General features: G+C 45.2%; 2 protein-coding genes across 2 annotated transcripts in view; one reads left to right on the top strand and one right to left on the bottom strand.

The window, feature by feature from the left end:
• The window catches only part of e4f1 (E4F transcription factor 1), a 43,068-nt gene extending 27,169 nt beyond the window's left edge, over window positions 1-15,899 (bottom strand). The window contains exons 1-6 of the mRNA XM_052021400.1: window positions 15,787-15,899; window positions 4,754-4,908; window positions 3,914-4,004; window positions 1,375-1,592; window positions 793-913; window positions 5-107 (exon numbers count right to left, since the gene is read on the bottom strand). Of these exons, the coding sequence (XP_051877360.1) occupies window positions 5-107; window positions 793-913; window positions 1,375-1,592; window positions 3,914-4,004; window positions 4,754-4,908; window positions 15,787-15,850 (752 nt within the window). The 5' untranslated portion in view covers window positions 15,851-15,899. The remainder of the gene's footprint in view (window positions 1-4; window positions 108-792; window positions 914-1,374; window positions 1,593-3,913; window positions 4,005-4,753; window positions 4,909-15,786) is intronic.
• A 1,567-nt stretch (window positions 15,900-17,466) lies between these two features.
• Window positions 17,467-27,231, top strand: pgp (phosphoglycolate phosphatase). Its single transcript, XM_052021847.1, has 2 exons — window positions 17,467-18,113; window positions 26,572-27,231. The coding sequence occupies exons 1-2, from the start codon at window positions 17,513-17,515 to the stop codon at window positions 26,892-26,894; spliced, it is 924 nt and encodes a 307-aa protein (XP_051877807.1). The 5' UTR covers window positions 17,467-17,512; the 3' UTR covers window positions 26,895-27,231.
• Window positions 27,232-27,979: the final 748 nt, after the last annotated feature.

Genomic DNA, 27,979 nt, shown 5'->3' with positions numbered 1-27,979 from the left:
GAACTTCACTTTCTCTATACAAGGAGTGATAGCCTTCAGGTGGCGAGGTGAGTGCTCCAGATTCCCGAAAATACTCATCCCACCAATCCGGCACTTATACGTCCGCTCTCTGTGGGCAACATTATAGCGTTTAAACCTTCAAAGTAAAATTCCAGCAATCCTTCCAATACAAGAGAATATGATGGACATTCCCTCTTCTTCTCAAGAGTTCAATTGTTTTAACCCACTGAGTTGGTAATCTGCAATATTATTTATCTATGATCAGACTAACACTCGAGCCAGTCAAATAAAACTCAGCTTACAAAACTCAGTCTATTCATGCTGTAAACTTCACAATGAAATGAAGTCCACTCTAAAATATGATACAGGAAGGCAATAGAATTATGTTGAGTACTTGGTCGTCAAAGTGTGAGGATATAAACTGACACAAGAGACGAGTAACAGAAAATGAGAATATAGGGACACACAGCAAAGTTATAAATCTGTTCAGAAGTTATCGAGCGCTATAGTGTCATGGAACTGGATTAATATTAGTAAAGTATTAGTAAGGGTGCAATGAGCAACAGGGCTGCAGTTTACCACAGCTACAGTGTTAGAACTTAACGTGTACACTGGAGGAGAAATAAGAGGATTGCAGGATCACTTCAATGCAGCAGCAGCCTCAGCCAAGTTGGTAAAATGACTGTCACATCCAACACAATGAAAGTTTAAAATGGTTGATAATGGTGCAAAGATAAATGAGATGCAAAACGTGTTAGAGCCAGAACATTTGCCTCAGATGGTGTTCCTCACCTGTGTGCCGTCGATTGTGTCTAACTAAAGATCCCTTGGTTCTGAAAGCCATTCCACATATCTTGCATTTGAAAGGCTTCTTGTCACTATGGGTAACCATATGTGCCTTTAGGATGACAGCCTGTAAACACAGCATCAGATCCTCTGAGTAAAGGCTAGTGGATTCAAGTTACATACACACACCCAAGCTTGAACTTCTGAAACTGATATCAGATACAGCAGAAATTAAATCTCGTTAAACAAACTAATGTTGCAGATCCACAAGTTTGTTAATTAACAAACTGTAATAGAGCCCTTTAACTGGGTGTGTGTCCAGAGCCTCTACACTCCCCACTTTTCAAGTCAACTGGCTACTGAATACTTTCAGGGACAGACTCCTGGCTGCAAGGTTTCACAATTCTTACACATGCTGTAAATGGAGAACACGTCTACTTTCTCTTCAAAAAAATAACATTTTGCTTGGTTACTTTCAACCATCTTTTTATAGCAAAATACTCCACTTCACATTTTATTAATGATTGTAGTTTATTACCATTAGCTTGTAACTGCCATCACTCCCAAAGTCTTGGGAATCAAACTGACCGTTTTAAAGGTCTTTTCACAGACTTGACACATGAATCTTCCTTCGTCAGTCAGAACCATCTCATATCTCTTCTTTTCAGCCCCACTCTCTTCCTCCAAGTTCTTCTGACAGCTCTGACCATCAGTCTCTTCACTGGTGAGCTGTTCACCCTGCTGGAGCTGAGGGTATTCGCAGAATTGCTCCTCTGAGATCCGACATGCCTTGTTGGTCCCATCATCTGGAAACAGAATCAAAACTTAGAAGGTATCGCACTGACCTGAGTCAGAATGCACTGCCAATCCTGAAGAAGCATTATATTGACCCAAGACAGATGTGATTCTTTGAATACTGCACAGTATCATTCGAGCTTCTCAAACTTTCCCCTCAAAATATTCTTAAATGAGATGCCTGACTGAGAGAATGAGGCAGTGAATTTCACCATGAGATCAGTGTTTAAGTACTGCATCTAGTTCAGAAAGTCCCACAAGAGGTACAGTGGCATGCAAAAGTTTGGGCACCCCTGGTCAAAATTTCTGTTATTGTGAATAGCTAAGTGAGTAAAAGATGACCTGATTTCCAAAAGGCATAAAGTTAAAGATGACACATTTCTTTAATATTTTAAGCAACATTACTTTTTTATTTTCCATCTTTTACAGTTTCAAAATAACAAAAAAGGAAAAGGGCCCAAAGCAAAAGTTTGGGCACCCTGCATGGTCAGTACTTAGTAACACCCCCTTTGGCAAGTATCACAGCTTGTAAACGCTTTCTGTAGCCAGCTAAGAGTCTTTCAATTCTTGTTTGGGGGATTTTCGCCCATTCTTCCTTGCAAAAGTCTTATAGTTCTGTGAGATTCTTGGGACATCTTGCATGCACTGCTCTTTTGAGGTCTATCCACAGCTTTTCGATGATGTTTAGGTCGGGGGACTGTGAGGACCATGGCAAAACCTTCAGCTTGTGCCTCTTGAGTTAGTCCACTGTGGATTTTGAGGTGTTTAGGATCGTTATCCTATAGTAGAAGCCATCCTCTTTTCATCTTCAGCTTTTTTTTTTACAGACAGTGTGATGTTTGCTTCCAGAATTTGCTGGTATTTAATTGAATTAATTCTTCCCTCTACCACTGAAATGTTCCCAGTGCCACTGGCTGCAACACAAGCCCAAAGCATGATCGATCCACCCCCGTGCTTAACAGCTGGACAGGTGTTCTTTTCATGAAATTCTGCACCCTTTGTTCTCCAAACATACCTTTGCTCATTGCGGCCAAAAAGTTCAATTTTAACTTCATCAGTCCACAGGACTTGTTTCCAAAATGCATCAGGCTTGTTTAGATGTTCCTTTGCAAACTTCTGACACTGAATTTTTGTGGTGAGGATGCAGGAAAGGTTTTCTTCTGATGACTCTTCCATGAAGGTCATATTTGTGCAGGTGTCGCTGCACAGTAGAACAGTGCACCACCACTCCAGAGTCTGCTAAATCTTCCTGAAGGTCTTCTGCAGTCAAACGGGGGTTTACCTCAACTTGACCTCCACCATTCCTGTTAATTGCCATTTCTTAATTACATTACCAACTGAGGAATCAGCTACCTGAAAACGCTTTGCTATCTTTATAGCCTTCTCCTGCTTTGTGGGCATCATTTATTTATATTTTTAGAGTGCTAGGAAGCTGCTTAGAGGAGGCCCATGGCTGCTGATTGTTGGGACCAAGGTTTGAGGAGTCAGGATATTTATAAAGCTTTGAAATTTGCATCACTTGGCCTTTCCTAACGATGACTGTGAACAAGCCATAGCCCTAACAAGCTAATGAAGGTCTGAGACCTTGCTAAAAGTGATCTGAGAGCTCAAATCTCTTGGGGTGCCAAACTTTTACACGGTGCTCCTTTCCTTTTTTCACTCTAAAATTGTACAAAACAAAAATTAATACACTAATCTTGCTTAAAATGTTGAAAAGAATGTTTCATCTTTAACTTTATGACTTTTGGAGATCAGTTTATCTTCTACTCACTTAACTATTCATAATAACAGAAATTTTGACCAGGGTGCCCAAACTTTTGCATGCCACTGTAAGTTTGGCCTGTACAGTGTCACAGGGCTAAGTTACAACATAATTAGCCAAACCATTCAAAAAGGAGTGCTTTTGAAGCACTCTACTGAGTGGATTTTAAAAGATTAATGGGATTCTAATGAGAATTGTAGCCAAATGCATGTCATACCTCAGAGACACAAGAGACTGCAGATGCTGGAATTTGAGCAAAAAATAAACTGCTGGAGGAACTCAGTAGGTCAAGCAGCATCTATGAAGGCAAAAGGACAGTGGATATTTTGGGTTTCTGATGCAAGATCTCAACCCAAAATGTCAACCATCTCTTTGCCTCCATAGATGCTATTTGACCCTCTGAGTTCTTCCAACAGTTTCTTTTTTGCTACACGTCATACCTCATTTGGGAGTGTCTAATAGCAGCAATGGGTACCAGAAAGATAAATATTTTTTGATTTCAAACAGACATCCATTCACTTGACAAGGAAACAAATACATAGGATTAAGCTTTTTCCAATGCCACCTCACCTGAGTGTGATTTGCTGTTTGCTTCAGGTTGTGCTAGGGAAGCCACAACCAACTGTGTGAGAGTGATTGCCGAATCCAAGGACACAGACTCCTGAAAGCACAGAGGAGAATTGGATGAAAATCAGGCTCCAGGATGGCAACATTTGTTCCAGTTACACAAATAGTTTACCTTTAACTGGAAAGGTGGATACATAAATCTTGTACATGATCTCTCCCACGAGATAATTCCCTTTCCAGGGATCCAAGGAGGATGGCTAACCATCAAGCCTAGCCAAAGAGGCAAAATTCTATCTTTTCAATCACTTACATTCAGAGAATTAACAGAGACAGAGCATGGATGGGGGTGGGGTGAAAAAAGGAGAGGAAGGAGGGGGGAAGGAGCAGGAAAGAAGAAGAATGGGGGGGGGGGGGGGAGAGAGATGGTCCCAGGGGTGGGGAGGGAAGAGAGATGGTCCCAGTGATGGGGGAAGAGGAGAGTGACGGCTTTGGGTTGTGGTGGGGCAGAAAGCAGTGAGCTGGGATGAGAGGGTAGAGAGGAGAAGTGAGACAAGGAGGTGAAGAAGGATTGACAAACAATAAAGGAGGAGGAGATTAAAAGATTGTCAAAAAAAAATGACTCAGGATATTACCACATTCTCTTAATGTTGCTGCTATTATGATGCAGGCCAATGAGGTGGTGATGGGGAGGTCTCAGGAAGGGAAGTCATAAGAAGTAAAAGGAGTGAAAAAAGGCAGAAAGGAGGCACAAAATTATAGAGCAGAGTACATAGCAAAGACCAAAGTGATAAATACAGAGGAGAGATTTGCACCTAGGGTATCAACATATAAAGTACCAACTACCTCAAAGGCTGCCTGGTTGACATGGAGATGCTCAGGACCACCTGTGGATGAAGCCTGGGTCCGCTGGCATACCTTCTGCAATTTGTGGGTAATGAACCCCTCCAGGCTGCAAAATTCTGCCTGACACCGGCCACATTTATGAACATCATGTTCTTCTGCAAGAAAAATCCCAGTTAACACAACGAATAAATTCTAATCAGAAGTAGCAATGCAAACATTACTCAACTGAAACCTATGTTTTTGATAAGCAAGAACTCAAGCAAGGAATAAAAGAAGATAAACAGAGGAACAGATAATTCCTTATCCAACCAAATACTGGGATAGGTTTGAGGGGCAGATACCCTATACAATGTTCCTGTGGCATGATCGTACTAAGAAGACACTAAAATAATTGTTGCTCCTGTACAACAAATTAAGGGGGGGGGGGGGGGGGGGGTGGGGAGGGGAAATAAAGGGATGACGAGAGACAGAGAGATGACTAGTGTAACTAAATATGTACTGTTCCTCAGAAATCATAAGAGATGGATATTAGAATAACAGAATTATTAGAGATGTCTGTAGAGCAGTTAATATCATACGGTTAGAGTGAAGGACAAGGCTGGCAGGATTAAGGAATCCTGGCTGACAAGGGCTATTGAGGGTATTGGTATTCATTTGTTATTGACACTTGTACCGAGGTACAGTGAAAAGCTTGTCTTACAAACCAATCGTACAGGTCAATTCATTACACAATGCAGTTACATTTAGTACAGTGCATTGATGTAGTACTAGTAAAAACAATAACAGTACAGAGTAATGTGTCACAGCTACAGAGAAAGTGCAGTGCAATAAGGTGCAAGGTCACACAAGGTAGATTGTGAAGTCATAGTCCATCTCATTGTATAAGGGAATTGTTCAATAGTCTTATCACAGTGGAGCAGAAGCTGTCCTTAAGTCTGGTGTACGTGCCTTCAGGCTCCTGTATCTTCTACCTGATGGAAGAGGAGAGAAGAGAGAATGTCCCGGGTGGGTGGGGTCTTTGATTATGCTGGTTGCTTCACCAAGACAGCGAGAGGTCAAGTCCTAGGAGGGACGCTGGTGTCCGTGATGCACTGGGCTGTGTCTACAACTCTCTGCAGTTTCTTGCGGTCCTGGGCAGAGCAGTTGCCATACCAAGCCATGATAGATCCAGATAGGATGCTTTCTGTGGTGCATCGGTAAAACTTGGTGAGAGTCAAAGGGGACAAATCAAATTTCTTTAGCCTCCTGAGGAAGTAGAGGCGCTGTGTGAACTTTTCTAGGCTGTGGCTTCTACGTGATTTGACCAGGACAGACTGTTGGTGATGTTCACTCCCAGAAACTTGAAGCTCTCAACCCTCTCGACCTCAGCACCATTGATGTAGACAGGTGCATGTACACCACCCCCTTTCCTGAAGTCAATGACCAACTCTTTTGTTTTGTTGACATTGAGGGCAAGGTTGTTGTCATGACACCATTCCACTAAGCTCTCTATCTCCTTCCTGTACTCCAACTCATCACTGTTTGAGATACGGCCTACAACGGGTCTGGTCAGGAAAAAGGCATATGTCAGATATAGGCAGTTCAGATCAAGCAAAGCCCTTGAGGAGTATAAGGGATGTAGAAGTACACTTGAGGAGGAAATAAAGAGGGCAAAAAGGAGACACGAGATATCTCTTAGAAGAATCCTAAGAGATTCTGTAAGTACATTCTGTAAGAGCAAAAGGGTAACCAGGAAGAGAATAGGACCCCTTCAGGATCAGTGTGGTCGTCTGTGTGTGCAGTCCTGGGAGGAATTAAATGAGAACATCTCATTCATATTTACCATGGAGAAGGTCATGGAAGCTAGGGAATTCAGGGAAGGAAACAGTGTTGTCCTAAAACTACCAATATGATGAAAGGAGGTGTTGGTGGTCTTGAAAGAGCATAAAGGTGGATAAATCGCGGGGCATGATCAAGTATTAACATCTTCGGATGTTATGGAAAGCAAGGGAGAAATTGCTGGGCTCTGGAAGAGATTTTTTGTAATTCCTTAGCCATGGGTGAGGTACCAGAAGACTGGAGAATGGCCAATCTTGTGCCTTTATTTAAGGGACAAGCCAGGGAACTACAGGCCAGTAAGTGTAATATTAGTTGTGAGAAAATTCTGAGAGACAGGATCTATTTGCATTTGGAAAGACAAGGACTGATTAGAGAAACTCAGTTTGGCCTTGTGTATGGGAAATTGTGTCTTACTAATTTATTTCAGTTTTTTTGAAGAGGTGACCAAGAAGATTGATGAGGGTAGGGTGGCAGACGTTGTTTACATGGACTTTAGCAAGGCTCTTGACAAGGTCCCGCATGGTAGGCTGGTCCAGAAGGTGAGTTCACATGGGATCCAGGGTGAGCTGGCCAATTGGATACAAAATTGGCTTGGTGGAAGGAGTCAGAGGGTGGTAGTGGAGGGTTATTTTTCAGATCTGAGGCCCGTGACCAGCGGTGTGCCACAGGGATCGATGCTGGGTCCCCTGTTGTTTGTCATACATATTAACAATTTGGATGAGAATGTAGGTGCCATGATTAGCAAGTTTGCCGATGACACCAATATAGCTGGTGTGGTGGACAGTGAAGAAAATTGTCTAAGCTTACAGCAGGATCTAGATCCACTTGGAAAGTGGGCAAATGAATGGCTGATGGAATTTAACTCAGACAAGTGAAAAGTAATGCATTTTGGGAAGTTAAGCCAGGGCAGGACTTACACAGTAAATGACAGGGCCCTGGAGAATGTTGTAAAATAGAAAGACCTAGAGGTACAAGTATATGGTTCCCAGAAAACAATGACACAGGTAGACAAGGCGAAGGTGTATGGCACACTTGGCTTCATCGGACGAGGCATTGAGTACAAGGGTTGAGACATCATATTACAGCTGTATACGGCATTTGGTGTGACCACACCTGGAATATTGTGTACAGTTTTGGCCGTCATGCTATAGGAAGAATGTGATTAAGTTAGAGAGGGTGCAGAAAAGATTCATACGGATGTCGCTGGGACTAGAGGACTCAAGTTATAAGGAGAGTCTGGATAAGTTGGCACTGTCTTCCCTGGAGCAAAGGAGGCAGAGGTTTATAAAATCATGATGGGCATAAATAAAATTGAAATTGGTTTATTATTGTCATGTGTACCAATACAGTGAAAAACTTAGTTTTGTATGCTATCCAGACAGATAATTCCAAACACAAGTACATCGAGGTAGTACAACAGGAAAAGCAATAACAGAATGGAGAATACAGTGTTACAGTTACAGAAAAAGTGCAGGTAGACAATAAGGTGCAAAGACTATGACAAGGTAGATTGAGAAATCAAGAGTTCATCCTTATCATACAAGAGGTCCATTCAGGAGTCTTATAACAGCGGGGTAGAAGCTGTCCATGAGCCTGGTGGTGTGCGCTTTCAATCATTTGTATCTTCTGCCCGATGGGAAGGGGTGAGGGGGAAGGGGGAGGAGGGGGGTAGAGAATGTCTGGAGTACGCGAAGTACTGGTAGGCAAAGGAAATATACTTTAAATGACAAGATCTATATAGTGGAATAGAAGGATTTTTATCATCAGATATATAACACACAAGTCATTAAAAGACAGCAGTGTAAATTTATGAATATCATTGAATCTATGTGAAGCAACTTTGTATATTAAGGTATAGATTACAAACAAAAAATTTGTACAAAACAGTTGCAACTTGACTAAGAGATTAGCATTCTTCCCTTGAATTTGGTTTAAGTGTTTTACAGTCTCGACCATTCAATCTGGACTGGGTGACACTTTTCAGTGCATACTGAGTTAATGCTATTGTAGGTGTTACCTTATGAATGAGACATAAACCTGTGGCCTCACCCACATGAACCCCAAAGTCCGTTAGTTATTCAGAGCTGTTTCTCCAGAGTCTGTAACTCAGCAAGATTTGCTTGAAAAATTTAGCTGTTATTTATATTTGAATGCACGCATTTATCAAAATAAGTGCTTGTAGCCAATAGCACGAATGAATTAAATATATCTAAACAAATCCTGGCTCAGTTTATGACGATTCTTTGTAGAAGCCAAAACTATCTTTATGGTCGAAGACAATGACACACAAAAGCATAATCGCTGCTTCTTAAAAAATAAAACCTGATCTTTTCTTCCTGCTTTGTCCTTGACCATGCAACCAGCATTCTCATCCCATCTTCCCATTGCTCTAATCCAGAATCTTTCAGTCCATTCTGCCTATGAACAACAAAATAGGAGCAGGAATAGGCCATACAGCCCTTCCAGCCTGCTCCTCATTCAGTTTGATCATGGCTGATCATCCAGTCCAGTATCCTGTTTCTGCTTGCTCCCCATATCCCTCGATTCCTTTATCATTATGTACTTCTTCTTAAATATATTTAATAACTTGGCCTCCACTGCCTCCTGTAGTATGGAATTCCAGTAGTTCACCATCCTCTAGGTGAAGAAGTTTCTCCTGATCTCGATTTTAAATTGCATATATGTATCGTGAGACTGTGACGCCTGGTTCTAGACTCTCTAAGCCATTGGGAACGCCTCTATCTGGTTTGTATAGTCAAGCTAGGATTTTATAGGTATCAATGAGATTGCCTCCCATTCTTCTAACTCCAGTGAATATATGCCTAATTAATTCAATTTCTCCTCATATGTCAGTACAGTCAAACAAAGAATTAGCCTGGTAAACCTTTGTTGCACTCCATAGCAAGAACATCCCTCCAAAGATAAGGAGACCAAAATGCACAAAATTACTCCAGATGGGGTCTCAACCAAAGCCCTGTACAGTTGCAGCAAGACTTGCTTGCTCCTGTGATCTATGATTAAAGTCACTACTTGCAACCTATGACTGATTGCACTGATACGTTTTTCCTTTCCTTTCTCAATCACATTTAACACAGTTGAACATTCCATCCTTCTATCCCATCTGTCCCTTTATTGCTGACTGCTTCTCTATGGCCTCAAATCCATTCCTGAAGTTATACATTTTGTGCAAACTCCATGCTCTTGATTCTGGATTTGTTTGTATGCTTCTACCATGATTCACTTTTGAAGTAAAATGAGGGGATAATTCAAGCAATGCAATAATTGAGAGTGTGAGGGGCATATGTACACAGTAGCTATTGCAGCCCTGCATCCTGCAAATGCACATCCATAGTCCCAACCATCTCTCTGGAATCCACTGCCTTCTTCATTAAACTACTTCTCAACAATTATTTTGAACGTAATCCAAACCTCAACTTTTGCTCCTTTTGTACCAAACGTTGCTCAGCTCCTGACACTCTTGCCCAAGAGTCAGAAGGCCCACTCTAGAAACTTAAATAAAAATGAATCCCTTAAAGTATTGACAGAGCATTCCATTGTCCAAGATGCCATCTTGGTCTGCTCTTTCAGGTGAATGTAAACAGGTGAAGAACAGAGGTTTATGGATGTTCCAAGGTAACATTTATCCCTCATTTAACAGCAATGAACAAAATTATATTGTCACTTTCAGACTTCTGTTTGTGAAAGCAGATTTACTAGAATGTTGCTGGGTCTTCATGAGTTGAGTTACAGGGAAAAATTGAACAGGTTAGGACTTTATTCCTTGGAGTGTAGAAGAATGAGGGGAGATTTGATAGAGGTTTACAAAATTATGAGGGGCATAGACAGAGTTAATGCGAGTTAGGCTCTTTCCACCTAGATTAGGAGAGATAAGTACGAGAGGACATGGCTTTAGGGTGAAAGGGGAAAGGTTTAGGGGGAACTTCTTCACTCAAAGAGTGGTGGGAGTATGGAACGGGCTGCCATCTGATGTAGTAAATGCGGGCTCACTCTTAAGTTTTAAGAATAAATTGGATAGATACATGGACGGGAGAGTCTGGAGAGTTAATGGACTGGGTGCAGGTAAATGGGACTAGCGGAATAATGTTTTGGCACAGACTAGAAGGGCTGAATGGCCTGTTTTCTGTGCTGTAGTGTTCTATGGTTCTATGATCTATAGACTCTATGGTTCTATCTGCTTTAGTGAATGAGCTGACGACAACTTCGACCTCAGCTTCCAAACAAAAGCAGTCTGCATACTGGTTCAATCCTCCACTTGCTGAACTGCTGCTCTGGTTCCCACCTCAGTTCGAACCCAACTGAGTAGAGCTAGCAAACCTCCTTGAGGATATTGATTCCCTCCAGTTCAGATGTAACCCATCCCTCTAGTCCTGGTTCTTTCATGTAAAAGAAGCTAGGAGTCTCTCCAAAGGCCTATCAGATTGTCCATGAGAGCTATCTTTGACAGCTTGGGAACATCAACATTGATTTTCTTGCAGTTACATTTGTATTGTCGCTCTTACTTTGCTTCAAGGTAACAGAGTGGACTAGGTGGAGTCCACAGTCATCGTTATCTACCCTGGTGGTATGATGCAGATATCGTTGCAGTCGCTTGTTTGAATAATCATATAATTTTAACATGCTTGCCTGAACCGGGAGTATTGTCATAAGGTCTCTACAGTGATAAAGACGTTGGTTATGCCAAAAACATGTTCCACACAGTTTGCTGGGAGGACAACCCCATTAGAGCTTCCCATCCTGGCATTAAGAATCAGCTCGTCTCCCTTTGAGACAGAGCCCAGGGATTTTAAGGCTGGAGTAGAAACTTTTCTTAGCCTCATCCGCTTCCCGAATTGCGCTGCAATAACCACAGCACACTGATTCAGTGTTACAGTAAGCCAGAGGGTCATGAGGCATTCACTGATTCCACAAAGAGAGTTGCTGAGAAGTTGGACTAGCTTATTCGCAATGGCGAAGTCCACTACATGAAGACAGGTTCCTCATAGGGTTTGACTCTCCAAAAGGTGGTGTACCTACCTTTTTTTTTAACTGGCCATTTTTTTTTGTCCATTAGAATTGGAATATTATTGTCGCATGTACTGAACTACAGTGGAAAAACTTAGTTTTGCAAGCCATCCATACAGATCATTTCAAAACACAAGTACAGTGATATAGTACAAGGGAAAATCATTAACAGAATGCAGAATATAGTGCTACAGGTACAGAGAAAGTGTAGTGCAAATAGGCAATAAGGTGCAGGGGCTATGATGAGGTAGACTGTGAGGTCAAGAGTCCACCTTTAATTTACAAGGGGTCCGTTCAAGAGTCTTATATGTTCACTGCACTGTGATTTCAACTACCAAGGCATTAAGCTCTATGGATCTCTAAATCTTTAAACCTCTCTGCCTCTTCTGCTTCCTCTCCATTTAAAGTGCTCCTCAAATCTAATCAAACCTTTAGTCATTTATTTTTTTCCTTCAACTTGTGTGCTGTTTGTGTCCAGTTTGAACATTCTCGCTGTGATTGCTTGGATTTTCTCTGTTAGCTCCAACTTCCTCCCACCCTGAAAGATGTCTGGATTGGTAAGTTAATTGGCCAAATTATCCCTAATGTGTAGATGGGTGGTAGAATCTGGGGGGAGTTAATAGGAATCTGGGGAGATAAAATGGGAATATGTAGTATTTGTGTAAAGTGGTGCTTGATGGTTGATGCGGACTTGGTGGGCCAAAGGACCTGTTTCCGTGCTGTATGGCTCCAAATCACATGTAGACAACTTCCAATCTACAATACGAAGTTTGGGGCCTGGACCCATGACAGACACATCTGAATGTCAAACTAATATCATAGCTTGAGAACTTAGGTACACTGACGTGGGTATCGTTACTTAGAATAAGACACAATTCCTCCTAGACCAAGCTCCTAGATCTAGGACTCAGCACCCCCCACACCCGGATCCTCAACTTCCTCACTAACAGACTGCAATCAGTAAGGATAAGCAGCAACACCTCTTCTGTGATCATCCTCAACACTGGTACCCCGCAGAGCTGTGCCCTGAGCCACTTACGTACTTTATCCTCTAATACACTTATGTCTGTGTGGCCAGATTCAGCTCTAACTACAAGTTCGCAAATGGATAGAAGCTGCCCTTGAGCCTGGTGATGTGCATTTTCAAGCTTTTGTATTTTCTGCTTGATGGAAGGGGGAGAAGAGAGAATGTCCACAGTGGGAGGCGTCTTTGTTTATGCTGCCTGCTTTTCCAAGGCAGCGAAAAGTGTAGACAGAGTCCATGAAGGGGAGGCTGGTTTCCGTGATGGCCGGAGCTGTGTCCACAGCTCTCTGCAGTTTCTTGCAGTCTTGGGCAGAGCAGAGCATCCAGATAGGATGCTTTCTATGGTGCATCCATAAAAATTGGCAAGGGTCAACAGGGACATGCCGAAATTTCTTAGCCTGCCGAGGAAGTAGAGGCACTGGTGCACTTTCTTGGTCATAGCACCTACGTGGTGGGACCAGCACTATTGGTGATGTTTACACGTAGGAACTTGAATCTCTTAACCATCTCCACCTCAGCACCATTCAGGGGCATGTGCTCTACCCCACTTCTGAAGTTGATGATTAGCTCTTTTGTTTTGCTGACATTGAGGGAAAGGTTGTTGTCGTGACACTGTGCCACTAGGCTCTCTAAGTCCTTCCTATACTCTTACTCATTATAATTTGAGATCCAGCCCACTACAGTGGTGCCATTTGCGAACTTGTAGTTAGAGCTGAATCTGGCCACACAGACATAAATGTATAGAGGATAAAGTACGTAAGTGGCTCAGGGCATAGCCCTGCAGGGCACCAGTGTTGAGGATGATCACGGAAAAGGTGTCGCTGCCTATCCTTACTGATTGCAGTCTGTTGGTGAGGAAGTTGAGGATCCAGGTGCGGGGGGGTGGTGCTGAGTCCTAGGTCTAGGAGGAATAGACCTTATTCAAAGTAACGATACCCACGTCAAAGTACCTAAGTTCTCAAGCTATGATATCAGTTTGACATTCAGATGTGTCGGTCATAGGTCCAGGCCCCAAACTTCGTATTGTAGATTGGAAGTTGTCTACATGTGATTTGGAGCCATACAGCACGGAAACAGGTCCTTTGGCCCACCAAGTCTACATCAACCATCAAGCACCACTTTACACAAATACTACATATTCCCATTTTATCTCCCCAGATTCCTATTAACTCCCCCCAGATTCTACCACCCATCTACACATTAGGGATAATTTGGCCAATTAACCTACCAATCCAGACATCTTTCAGGGCAGGAGGAAATTGGAGCTAACAGAGAAAATCCAAGCAATCACAGCGAGAATGTTCAAACTGGACACAAACAGCACACCAGCTCAAGGGAAAAAAATAAATGACTAAAGGTTTGATTAGATTTGAGGAGCACTTTAAATGGAGAGAAAGCAGAAGAGGCAGAGAGGTTTAAAGATTTAGAGATCCATAGAGCTTAATGCCTTGGTAGTTGAAATCACAGTGCAGTGAACGTAGTAGCGAATGCACATGGGTCCACAATTGGAGGGCTGTGATCTAACGGTTGTAGGAGTGGAGAAGGTTACAGAGTGAGAATGCGATGAGGCCACCAAAGGATTTGAAAACAGAGAGATGAAATTTAAGTTCAAGACATTGATAGGCTGTATCTATGTCTTGTTTGGTGGTTGCTCATTAATTGTCTATCAGCGACTGAAAAATAGACCCACTTAATGAATTTTCCTATGAGAAATTTAGTTGCACCTTTCATTCTCCCAGAAACAGGTAGACACAAACTTGTTTACGATGAACTTGCATTTACTTTGGGCCTTTCATTTTATTCTGGATGACAGGGAGCACTTAATAATTAAGTAATTATTTCTAATCTGCTGAAATATAATCAAATGTGCAAACTGTTATCAGCAATAATTCCTGACCCTTCAAATAATCTTTATGACCCATTGCATTCACTCACACAGGCAGAAGAAACTTTGCTATAAAAGACAGAATGCCCAACAATGTATCACTCCCACAGTACTGCACCAAAATGTCCTGACATTTCTGAATTAGTGAGTTAGCCAAAGCTGACAATATTACAAAATTAATGCAAAAACAAAGGAAGGATTTACATTTAAAAAGAGCCTTGAACAGTTTTTGTTAGTCTTAAAGGGTTTCACCCTTTTTAAGTATTTCTGAAATAGCATCACCATCACTGTTGTGAAGCAGGAAACTGAGCTTTTGTGGGGCAATTCTGGCCCCACAAACAATAATGTAATTACCAGAAAGGGCAGTTAGGAGGGGGAAATGATGATGATGATGGGGCCTGCAGTGGCCTACTAGGGGGACTAGAAATGGGAGATTTGTGGCAGAATTAAGATGGGGAGAACTGCCCTACCTCTCCCGGGAAGGAGTTGGGATGCCAAATCCAGACAGAGGGGGTTGACCCCAGAGGTGGGATTGAGCAGCTGGATGCAGGGTGGAGCTGAGCAGAAGTGGAAACAGGGCAATAGCAGGTGGGTGGGAATGACCCCGGAGGAGGGAAATCGGGATGGCTGATCCCGGTGGTGATGGGCACAGCTGACCCTAGCTGAGGAGGAAGGGCATGGCGGGGTGAGGGTAAGCTGTTGCCTGAGGATGGTGATCAAAGAGGGTAGGGGCAGCAGATGCCACGAGCGATGGATGGGGATCGAGGGAGTAGAGGTGTGTCACCCTTTAAGAGGGGGATGAGAATCGAAGGGGGGTGGGGGGTAGGGCAGCTGACACTGGGAGAAGGGTGGGGCAGTTGACCCTGTAGAGGGAGGTGGGAGTCCAAGTGAAGCGGCTAACCTCGGGGAAGGGGGTGGGGACTGAGGGGCTGAGGCGGCTGACCTGAGGGGAGGGGTTAGGGACCAGGGACCGAGGAGTGGGGCGGCTGACCCCGGTAGCGAGTGGGAGCCGTCTCTCATGGCGGCGAGGGTTTCCCTCAAGGGGACAGCGGGTGTAAGGTGTGAGCACTGGGGTGGAGCACGGGATGTCTTCACTGGGTAAGGCGGGAGCCTGAATCCTGCTGCAACCGCTGAGGCGAGCCCCACATGAACTGGCCTCTCCTCACCCCGAGCCCGCTGCAGTGTAGAAACCCAATCCCGGCCTCGACCCCGGGGTGCCCCTTTAAAGCGTTGCAGCCAAGGCCCGTGGCCTCCGCCGGGCCCGAAGCCGCGGCGTGGCGTTACCTTCCTCCCCGCCGCCGCTCAGGCCCGCCACTCGCTGCCCGTCTGCCGTATTCTCGGAACTCATCAGGACTTCCTCTCACTTGTCGCAAGGAGCACAAAATGGCGGGTTTACGACCTGCCGCCAAAGGTGGAGCCAGCGGAGGAGCTGTGCGTGCCGTACTGCGGCTGCGCGGCGCGGTGCGAGCTGGGAGTTGTAGTTTGTAATGTTACATTTTGGCGCCCCTGGTGTAATATTGGTCTCATGCTGGGAGTGGGATTTTATGTCTGCAAAACCTAAAATTACTTGAAAATATTAATTATAAGTGGAGTACTGCCAGTCATAAAAATGCCAATCCAAAATATAGGATTCATTCTCAGGTGCGTATTTCCCATATTTCTTTTAGCAATCAGGAGGTGATATTTATATATACTGATATATAGAGAATAAATATACTGTACTAAAGCAGGAAGAAAGATCAATGGAGACAATGGATATTCCGTCTGCAGGTGCATTACATCAAGACAATACCCCTATAGAGTTTGGTTCTATTTGAACTTTGAAATTAATAAACTTCTTTTTATCTTATACGTCAATAGCTCCAGTGGAAAGAACTGGTTGAATATACTGAGGGTGTATGTAATTTTAAGAACTATGTGTACCTTGTGGTGTGACTTTTGTTACGCTGTGGTTTCAATCACTAAACTTGAGTGTTCGACATCTCCCTGTCACGCCCTGCTGAACAGCAATATAGATTTAATGGGTTAGTTTGTACTGGGTTAGATTAAACTGATGATTCAAAAAGATCTTTAAATGTCAGTTATAAGGAAAACCTACCAACCAGTTTTGAAAAGTCCGTGAACATCGAGAAAGGTTGGAATAGGAATGGGCCATTTAGCTCCTCGAGCCTGCCCCACCATTCAATAGGATCATGGCTGATCCGACATTTCTCACTTTCCTGCCTCCCCCCCCCCCCCCCCCATAATGTTTGATTCCATTATTAATCAGAAATGTATCTATCTCAGCCTTAAATATATACAAGAATATAAGGACTTAAAAGCACTTCTAACACTACAACACAGAATGCTACCACACAAGTGCAGCACGTGTCCCCTAAAAATCTTATACATTTCAATAAGATCGCCTCTCATTCTTCTAAACTCCAGTGAGTAGAGACCCAACCCGTTTTACTTTTCCTCGGGGGATAATCCCTTCATATCCATGATCATCCCAGTGAAGCACATACAAAGAATCTGTCCTTAACTAAGAGCCCAAAATTTATTCCCAGCACCCTGCTATCTCACTGATCCCTCATACAGCTGCGGTAAGATTTCGCTACCTTTAATCTCCAACCCCCTTGAGATAAGGGTCAACGTTACATTTATCTTCTCTTGTTACATCCTCCACGTGTGCCAATTTGTCAAACACGATTTCATCAGATGGCTACACATTCAGACTCCTGCGCTATAAACACTAACAGGACACAGGCCATCAAAGACAACGTGGTATTTAAAAAGTTTGATGGAGTGAGGATTATTTTGGTGGAGCAGGACACTGGAGGGAATTGTACGAAGTCTGAGAATATTCTTTAAAGAAGATGTAGAATTAGGGTCTGCGGAGGGGGCAGGGCCGGGGCGTGGCCTGCGGGCCACCGTCGGTTGAGGGGGCAGGGCCGGGGCGTGGCCTGTGGAGAGGGGCCGGCATTGGCCATGCCGGTTCTGCGTTGTGTGGCGCCCATTCTCTGTCGCCATGGCCGCCAGCTGCAGTCCCCTGGCCGGGGCTCTGTGCTCGCAGGTTCTGGCCTCGGTGGATGCACTGTTGTTCGACTGCGACGGGGTGCTGTGGAAAGGGGAGAGCGAGATCCCCGGGGCGGCGGCGCTGGTGAACCGGCTGCAGGAGCGGGGGAAGCTGGTCTTCTTCCTGACCAACAACAGCACCAAGAGCCGGGAGATGTACGTGGAGAAGCTGCGGCGCCTGGGCTTCCGAGCGCGCTGCGAGCAGGTGTTCGCCACCGCGCCCTGCGCTGCCCTCTACTTGCGCCAGGAGGCCAAACTCTGCGGCTCCGTCTACCTGATCGGCGGCGCGGCCCTGCGCGGGGAGCTGCAGGCCCAGGGGATCGCCTGCTCCGGCACAGGCCCCGGCCCCGAGCTCATCCCCGGGTCTGGGCCCGTCCAGACGTGGGCGGCTGAGCCCCTAGACCCCGCCGTGGCCGCGGTGCTCGTTGGCTTCGACGAACATTTCACGTACATGAAGCTGTGCCGGGCCTCCCGCTACCTGCAGGATCCCGCCTGCATCTTCCTGGCCACCAACACCGACACGCTGCTGCCTTTGGAGGGCGGCGGGATTCCGGGTAAGAGGGCAGCAGGCTGGCGGGGTGGGAGCTGGCGCAGTTACAGTGGGGAGGACAGTAAGGAACTGAGGAAGCAGGTCCAACGCTGCGGGAGAGACTGGGAATGGTGAATGGTATCGGGCTGGGAAACAAAACATAAGCACAATGTCCTCTAATTCCATTAGGGAGCCCTTGTTACCATAACAGACTGATCAACCTAATACTCGGGCTGTTTGATTGTCTCCAAGTGTCTTGTAATGGTTGTTTGTCTCTACCAGTGACTGTCTGGGTACCATATTCTACTCAAGATCCACAAACCTAACTGCCCCCGTACACCGATTGTTTCTGCCTGCTCCTGCCCCACTGAACTTGTGTCCTCTTATCTCGGCTCCATTTTATTCCCCTTGGTTCAGTCCCTTCCCACCTACATCCATGACACTTTGCATGCTCTCCTTCAACAATTTTCAGTTCCCTGGCCCTGATTGCCTCATTTTCACCAAGAACGTCCAGTCTCTGTACACTTCCTTCCCCCATCAGGAAGGCCTCAAGGCTCTCTGCTTTCTTGACACCAGACCAGCCAGTTCCCCTCCACCACCGCCTTCCTGTCTGGCAGGACTGGTACTCGCACTTAACTTCTCTTTTGGCTCCCCCCACTTTCTCAAGAACAAAGGTGTTGCCAAGGGCACTTGCAGAGGCCCCAGCTATGCCTGACTTTTCATTGGCTTCGTGGAACAATCCATGTTCCAAACCTACACTGGTAATGCTCCCCAATTCCTTCTCCACTACATTGATGACTGCATTACTGCTACCTGCACCCATGCGGAGCTCATCAAATTCAGCACCAACTTCCACCTTTCCCTCAAATTCACTTGGTTCAACACCTCTCTTCCCTTCCTTGATCTCTGGAGACAGATTATCCACTGACATTTTTGTTTACAAACCCACTGAGTCCCACAGTTACCTCGACTACACCTCTTCTCACCCTGTCACTTTTAAGGACGCTATTCGCTTGTCTCAGTTCCCCTGTCTCTGCTGCATCTGTTCTCATGATGAGGCTTTCCATTCCAGGAATTCCAAGATGTCTTTTTTTTGCAGAGAATGGGGTTTCCCCTCCATTCCTATCAATGCAGCCCTCATCCACATATCCTCCATTTCCTGCACATCTGCCCTCACTCCATTACCCCCCTCGACATAACAGGGATAGAGTTCCATTTGTCTTCACCTACCACTCCACAAGCCTCCACATCATTCTCTGCAACTTCCACCATCTCCAATGGGATCCGACCACCAGGCACATCTTCCCCTTCCCTCTTTACTTCCCACAGGGATCGCTCTCTCTCCATGACTCCCTTGTCCGTTCATCTCTCCCTACCAGTCCCCCTCTAGGCACTTATCCCTGCAACCGTGCTAAGTGTAACACCTGCCCCAACAGGTGAGGCAGCACTTCACATGTGAATCCATCAGTGTCATTTATTGCATGTGGTGTTGCCTCCTGTACATCAGTGAGACCTGATGCAGATTAGGGGATCGCTTCATCGAGCACCTTTGTGCCATCTGCCGGAACAGCCAGGATCTCCCGGTGGCCGGCCCCTTTAGTTCCACTTCCCATTCCCACACTGACATGTCTGTCCATGGCCTCCTCTACTGCCACATTGAGGCTAGACGCAGATTAGAGGAACAACACCTCGTATTTCCGTCTTGGTAGTCTCCAACCTGACAGCATCAACATCAATTTCTCTAATTTCTGGTAATTACTCCCCACTGCTTTTCTCTCTTCCCCCCCCCCTTTATTTACCTTATCCCTCTACCCCCTATACTCATCATTCCCCTCCCCTGCCCTCATGTCCTGTCCATCACCCACACCTTTATTCCATTGTCTACTGTTTTCAGCTCTTTGCCTCTTCCACCAATTACCTCCCAATTTCTCACATCATTCCCACTTTCCCCCGGTCCTCCACCTACCTACCTTTCCCCTTTGCCTGGATTCACCTGTCACCCACCAATGTGCTCCTCTTTCTCCCCCCCCCCCCCCCCTTTATTCTGGCCTCTGCCCTCTTTCTTTCCAGTCGTATTAAAGGGTCTCGGCCCACAATATCAACTGTTCATTTCCCTCCATGGAGGCTGCCTGACCTGCTGAGTTCCTCTAGCATTTTGTGTTTGTTACTCCAGATTTCCAGCATCTGCAGTCTCTCTGTGACACCTTATTTACTGTTCTGGGAAGTCATTCACAGAGTTGTGAATTGGTAAAAAAATATTTAAAATTTGATATGTAGAAAAGCTCAGCCAATTCATCAAGCCTGCCTCCCCCATAAAAGCTGAATGTACTCTGAACATGAAGTTCCAGACATAACCACCTCCCAACATGTAATCAGCTGGGAGAGGCAATAGGAAAAAAAAGGAACTGGGAGGGGGTGTGGAGAGAAGAGGTGATTTGAGGAGAAATTCTCTGCAAAAAATTCCCTGCAATCATAAGCAGATCGGGAGCCTGGAGCAAGTGTTACCTTAGTTACCGCATGTCTCCTGAATGATGTGATCCCTTGTCCAGCTCTCTCTGAGCTCTTGGAAAAGAACCACTGCCCAAGCAAAGAATCCACCTACCCTTGCATAATTTACATGCTGCATCTATACTGCTGCTGCATGAACCATTAAATGCCACTTGGTAAATCCCATCAAAACTTCTATTTGCCTACTTCAAAAGAAGACTTTTTTATTTCTATTTTTTCTTCTCTACTCTGTTATGGTAAATGTAAATGAAGTATAGATTAATTCTGATGTCTGGGAGAAATTTTCTGAACATTTAAGCACTGTTCCTGGGTCCGAGGAAAAACCCCTGGGAAATGAGCCAAATGTAACCACCTAGCCATTTGTCATGCACAGGGCTTTATTTTACATCTTTGACAATAGAATGGTTTTGGTGTCCAGATGTCACTATGGGGGTTCCTTGGGGTAGTGTACCTGCCAGAATCATCAACTGCTTCATCAATGTCTTTGGCTGAATCATGAGGTGGTGAAAGCTCATTGATAATTTCCCAATGTTCCTTGTACTTGCAACTCCTCAGACAACAGTGTCAGACTTGGACAGCGTTAGATAGGCTAATAAGTGGCAAGTGAAATCCATTCAACCTGGTAAAGACAATCTCGACAAGAAAAAGTCAAACCATTTTCCCCATGATATACAACACCATTACCATCACTGAATGGTGGGGTTGGAGATCACTATTGGCCAGTAACTTAACTGGACAAGACACTTGAAAGCAACAACTTTGAGAGCACTGACCCCTGATTACCAAAGACTTTCCATCATTCATAAGGCAAATTAGGCATGTAACAAAATACTCTCCACTTGCCTGACTGAGTGAAGCTCCAACAATACTCAAGTTTAACATCAGCTGCAAAGGTCACCACAGTTACTCATCTCGGCAACTCCAACAGCATCTCTCCATCCCAAGAATGTAGGAGAACCTTACCTGCAGGTTCCTCTTCAAGTCACACAACCATCTTGAATTAAACACTCCCTTCAAAAGCTCTGTAGGTGTACATTCAACAGAAGGACTGCACTGGTTCAAAAAGGTGATTCACCTTCTTGAAAGCAATAAGTAATCTGATATATATGCTGGTGTTTCAAAAATTAATTAAATCCAGGATGGAGTAATCTCTCACCTGAACATTCATTCCCTCCACCACTATTGTACTGTCACTGCAATATTTAGGATCTACAAATTGCATTGTAGCTCACCTAAGCTTCAATAACAGCTCCAAGTACATTCGCTTTCTCACTAGTAAGGCCAAGGGGAAGCAGGCTCATTGAACACCACACATGCATGGGCCTCTGCAAATCACACACTATCCTGACTCCAAAATGCATTTGATTCTGGGTCAGAATCTAGGCAGTCCTTCGCCTGCCCCCCACCCCCAAAGCATTGTGAGAGCACTGTTACTAGGTGGACAGCAGCACCACTCACCATAACACTGTCATGGGCGTTCTGAGATGGGCCTTAAGGAAAGGCCATGAAATCCTGTGAATGAATTTAAAAATGTTTTGGAAACACGGATGTATTTAAGAGATTGATGGTCTTATTCCTGTTAATAATTCCCGTGGGTTGGAGCAACTTGAATGTCTTAAACCATAGAACCATACAGCACAAAACAGGCCCTTCGGCCCACCATGTTGTGCCGTCCATCAAACCACCCTCACACTATCTAACCCTTTCCTCCCGCATATCCCTCTATCTCACATTCCTCCATATGCCTATCCAACAAACTCTTGAACCTGTCCAATGTATCTGTCTCTGCCTCCACCACCACCCCAGGCAGTGCATTCCATGCACCAACCACTCTCTGGGTGAAAAACCTCCCCTGAACCTCCCACCCATAACCTTAAAGCCATGCCCTCTTGTCTTGAGCATTGGTGCCCCGGGAAGGAGGTGCTGACTGTCTACTCTATCTATTCCTCTCAATATTTTATATACCTCTATCATGTCTCCTCTCATCCTCCTCCTTTCCAGTGAATAAAGCCCTAGCACCTTAAGCCTCTCCTCATATTCAATACTCTCTAATCCAGGCAGCATCCTGGTAAATCTCCTCTGCACCCTCTCCAACGCCTCCACATCCTTCCTATAATGCGGTGACCAGAACTGAACACAGTACTCTTAAGTGTGGTCTAACTGGAGTTTTGTAAAGCTGCATCATCACTTCGCGGCTCTTAAACTCAATCCCACGACTTATGAAAGGTAACATCCCATAGGCCTTCTTAACTGCTCTATCCACCTGTGAGGCAACTTTCAGTAAACTGTGAATATGAACCCCCAGATCCCTCTGCTCCTCTGCACTGCCAAGTACCTTGCCATTTACCTTGTACTCTGCCCTGGAGTTTGTCCTTCCAAAGTGTACCACCTCACACTTCTCCGGATTGAACTCCATCTGCCACTTGTCAGCCCAGCTCTGCATTCCTATCGATATCCCTCTGTAAGCTCCGACAGCCCTCCACACTATCCACAACACCGCCGATCTTAGTGTCGTCTGCAAACTTATTAACCCAGCCTTCCACCCCCTCATCTAAGTCATCTATAAATATCACAAAAAGTAGAGGTCCCAGAACCGATCCCTGCGGGACACCACTAGTCACTGCCCTCCAATCCGAGGGCACTCCCTCCACCACAACCCTCTGCTTTCTACAGGCAAGCCAATTCCTAATCCACACAGCCAAGCTTCCCTGGATCCCTTGGCCTCTGACCTTCTGAAGAAGCCTACAATGAGGAACCTTATCAAACGCCTTACTAAAATCCAAATAGACCACATCCACCGCACTACCCTCATCAATCTTCCTCGTCACCTCCTCAAAGAACTCTATCAGGCTTGTGAGGCAAGATCTTCCCTTCACAAAGCCATGCTGGCTGTCCCTAATCAGTCCATGATTCTCTAGGTGTTCATAGATCCTATTCCTTAGAATTCTTTCTAACAGCTTACCCACCACAGACATGAGACTCACTGGTCTGTAATTCCCTGGACTATCCCTACTACCTTTTTTGAACAAGGGGACAACATTTGCCACCCTCCAATCCTCCGGCACCATCCCTGTGGACAACGAGGACTCAAAGATCTTTACCAGCAGTTCAACAATCTCCTCCCTCGCCTCTCGTAGCAGCCTGGGGAATATCCCGTCAGGCCCCGGAGATTTATCTGTCTTGATATTATTTAACAACTTCAACACATCCTCTCTCTTGATATCTACAACCTCGAGAACATTACCCTTACCAGCACTCCCTTCCGCGTCATCAAGACCCCTCTCCTTGGTGAATACCAAAGAGAAGTATTCATTGAGAACTTCTCCCACTTCTGCCGCCTCCAGGCACATTCTCCCACCTTTGTCTTTAATCGGACCTACCTTTACCCTAGCCATCCTCCTACCCTTCACGTACGTGAAAAAGGCCTTGGGATTTTCCATAACCCTACTAGCCAATGCCTTTTCATGTCCCCTTCTAGCTCTCCTCAGCCCTTTCTTAAGTTCCTTCCTCGCTACTCTATATTCCTCACAGCCCCTGTCTGAACCTTGCTGCTTATACCTTATGTATGCTGCCTTCTTCTCCCTAACTAGTCGTTTCACCTCTCTTGTCACCCACGGTTCCTTCACCCTGCCATTCCTTCTCTGCCTCACTGGGACATATTTATCCCTAACATCCTGCATAAGATCCCTGAACATCGACCACATCTCCATAGTACATTTCCCTTCAAAAAGGACATCCCAATCTACACTCCCAAATTCTCTCCTTATAGCCTCACTTCGCCCTTCCCCAATTAAATATCTTCCTGTCCTCTCTGCACCTGTCCCTGTCCATGACAATTTTAAAGGTTATGGAGCAATGGTCACTGTCCCCCAAATGCTCACCCACCAATAGATCCTTCACCTGTCCCGGTTCATTTCCTAAAACTAGATCTAGCATGGCATTCCCTCTAGTCGGCCTGTCGACATACTGCGTCAGGAATCCCCCCTGGACACATTTAACAAATTCTGTCCCATCTAAACCTTTGGCACTAAGCAGGTTCCAGTCTATATTTGGGAAGTTGAAGTCTCCCATTATAACAACCCTGTTATTTTTGCTTCTCTCCAAACACTGCCTGCCAATCTGCTCCTCTATATCTCTACTGCTACCGGGGGACCTATAGAATACTCCTAGTAGAGTAACTGCTCCTTTCTTGTTCCTTACTTCCACCCATACGGACCCTAGAGATGATCCTTCTACAACATCCATCCTTTCCGCAGCCATAACAGTGTCCCTGACCAGTATCGCCACCCCTCCTCCTCTTCTTCCCCCTTCCCTATCCCTCTTAAAACACCGAAAACCAGGAATATTCAATATCCACTCCTGCCCTGACGTCAGCCATGTCTCAGTAATAGCCACAATATCATAGTCCCCCATACTTATCCAAGCCCTCAGTTCATCTCCCTTATTCCTGACGCTTCTTGCATTTAAGTAAACACACTTCAGTCCATCTACCTTACTACTTTTATAGCCTGTATTCTGCTTCTCCTTCCCCAAAGCCTCTCTACCTGTTTGATCTAACTTTTCCCCATCCCCTTCTTCCTCTGACCTACTCCCCCGGTTCCCATCCCCCTCACAAACTAGTTTAAACCCTTCCGAACCACCCTAGCAAACCTAGCCGCAAGGATATTGGTTCCCTTCTGGTTCGGGTGTAACCCGTCCTCTCTGTACAGGTCCCACCTTCCCGAGAAGAGATCCCAATGATCCAGAAATCTAAAACCCTCACTCCTGCACCAACTTCTCAGCCACACATTTATCTGCCACCTCCTCCTGTTCCTGCCTTCACTATCGCACGGCACCGGCAGCAATCCCAAGATTGCTACCCTTGAGGTCCTGTTCCTCAGTCTTCTGCCTAGCTCCTTGAACTCGCTCTTCAGGACCTCATCCCCCTTCCTACCTATGTCGTTGGTGCCAACATGGACCACAACTTCTGGCTGCTCTCCCTCCCGCTCAAGAATCCTGTGGACCCGATCAGTGACATCCTGGACCCTGGCACCTGGGAGACAACATACCATCCAGGATTCAGGCTCACTGCCACAGAACCTCCTATCTGTTTCCCTGACTATCGAGTCCCCTATCACTACCACACGTCTCTTTCCCACCCTTCCCTTCTGAGCAGCAGTACCAGTCCCAGTGCCAGAGACCTGGTTACTGCAGCTAGGCCCCTGCAGGTCATTCCCTTCAACAGCCTCCAAGGCAGAAAACCTGTTACTGAGGGAAACAGCCTCTGGGGTTCCCTGCTCTGTCTGCCTGCCTGACTTCTTCTTCCTCTTCCCTCCCCTGACAGTCACCATTCTGTCTGCATCCTGAACTTCAGATGTACCTGCTCTAAGGAGGGGTGACTGTCTCCTGATGGACTGTGTCTACATAACTCTCTCCCTCCCTTATGCTGCGCATTGTTTGTGGCTGTGACTCCAGCTCATCAACTCTGAACCGAAGTTCCTCCAGCCTCTAGCACTTACTGCAGATGTGGCCATCTTGGACCGCAGCAAGGTCCACGAGTTCCCACATCAAACAGCTGCAGCATATGACCATGTCCTCCATCTGACTACCTTTTCTTTCCCCTAGTTAATCCCACCTACAAATCTATAATAGACAACAGGTAAACCTTACCTTTACCTACTTACCAGCTACTTACCCTCCTTGCCCCTTCACGCCGAAGCCCCTTTAGCCAAAGCCCGACCAGTCTGCTGCCTCTCACTCCGCTGCCCGCTCTATAGGCTGTTTGCTTTTTTAAGCTGCCCGCACCGCGCCTGCGCAGTCCAGCCCCCACTCGACCAGTTAGAAAAAACTTTTAAAACACTTACAAAAGTGTTTTACACTTAAGCCATCTTAAACTGCAGCTGTAGCACAACTGCTCTGGTGTGTGACCTCTTGCCTGACGCTGATGTGACGTACAATTACATTCCTGAACCCTCACCATCTTTCTTCATCCACAGGCACAGGCTGCTTGGTGAAGGCAGTTGAGGCAGCGTCAAAGCGCACTGCTTATGTCATCGGCAAGCCCAATGATTTTATGTTCAAGTGCATGGTAAAAGAGCATGGCGTCGACCCAAGCAGGACAGTCATGGTGGGAGACCGGCTGGACACCGACATTCTCATGGGGTCTAATTGTGGCCTGCGCACCATTCTGGCCCTGACTGGGGTTTCCACACTGGAAGAGGCGAAGGCCCATCAGGAAAGTGATTCCCCGGAACGCCACAAGTTGGTCCCAACTTATTATGTTAATAGTGTGGCTGATTTACTCCCAGGACTTGAATGACAGCTCAGGACCTGCTGATATTATGTACTGTACAATCAATTAAAACTGAGTACCTCTGAGTGCAATAACAAATGTTAAATGCTTTGTTCATAGTTTAAGTGATTGTCTATAAAGATTGTGCTATTTTTGTTATGAATGAGCCTGAAAACATACTTTAACTGCCAAGCCTGATGCACTTATGTGTGATTGGGCTGTAGAACACAGTAAGTTACTATACCAGTATGGGTCACCAGGTCTATTGTTGCTTGCTAGGGTACAGAAATGCTGGTCTTTCTGTATCTTACAAGCTGTTTTTCATTAGCATCAATTGAAAATAAAATATTTCTGTTCCACCACAGTGCTGTGCTATCTGTTTGCTTCCAAAAGTACACTATCCTTTCATAATGAAACATATTGGATCCTGGAATGAACATTGAATAAGCCACTTGGCCCATTGTGGCTGTGCAACATTATAACCACATGTATGTATTTTATTACATGTTCAGTGACTGATCTTCATCAATTCTAAATAGAGTTAACCGTGAAATAGCAACAGAAGCTTGCCTCCAGTGACCTTGGCAGATCTGACAAAAATTGGGCTTCTGTCCAAGACTGGATATTAATTCCTTGGCTGCATTTCTAAGATGGCTCATCACCCTACATGGACCCCAGATAGGAAACCTGTGGTTAATAATTCCACAGGAGCCTGTACTTTCCACAGTGTACATGATTTTTCTATATCCACTCCATCAAAACCCATCATAATTTTAGACGACTACCAGACTATGGAATATTACAGCACAGGAAAAGGACATCTGGCTCTTCCCTGATATAGATATAAGGTCAATCACCTTATATCTATATCACTGATACACTTGACAGTAGAAGCAATTTCTCCTTTTATTGAAAGCCAAGGCAACCATGGTATCTTATTGCTGTCACACCAAACACAGTCTGTACAGCACAGGTTAGATATGGGGTAAAGCTCCCCCTAGAGTGTCCCATCAAATACTTACTGTGCAGTCAGTACAGCATTGGTTAGAATAAAGTAAAACTTGCTAAATACTGTTTTATCAAACAATCCTGGAGCATAGCCAGATATAGGA

Source organism: Pristis pectinata, chromosome 8 (assembly GCF_009764475.1).
Source record: "Pristis pectinata isolate sPriPec2 chromosome 8, sPriPec2.1.pri, whole genome shotgun sequence".
Taxonomy (NCBI): Eukaryota; Metazoa; Chordata; class Chondrichthyes; order Rhinopristiformes; family Pristidae; genus Pristis; species Pristis pectinata.
The sequence above is the reverse complement of the archived record's forward strand: the minus strand, read 5'-3'. Positions and strand labels throughout refer to the sequence as shown.

What these genes read in the sequence shown, in the direction of transcription:
- pgp (XM_052021847.1), top strand. Translation starts at nt 17,513, where the DNA reads ATGGCCGCCAGCTGCAGTCCCCTGGCCGGGGCTCTGTGCTCGCAGGTT. An exon ending in GGAGGGCGGCGGGATTCCGG is followed by an intron (nt 18,114 to 26,571) that starts GTAAGAGGGCAG and finishes CTTCATCCACAG; the next exon opens with GCACAGGCTGCTTGGTGAAG.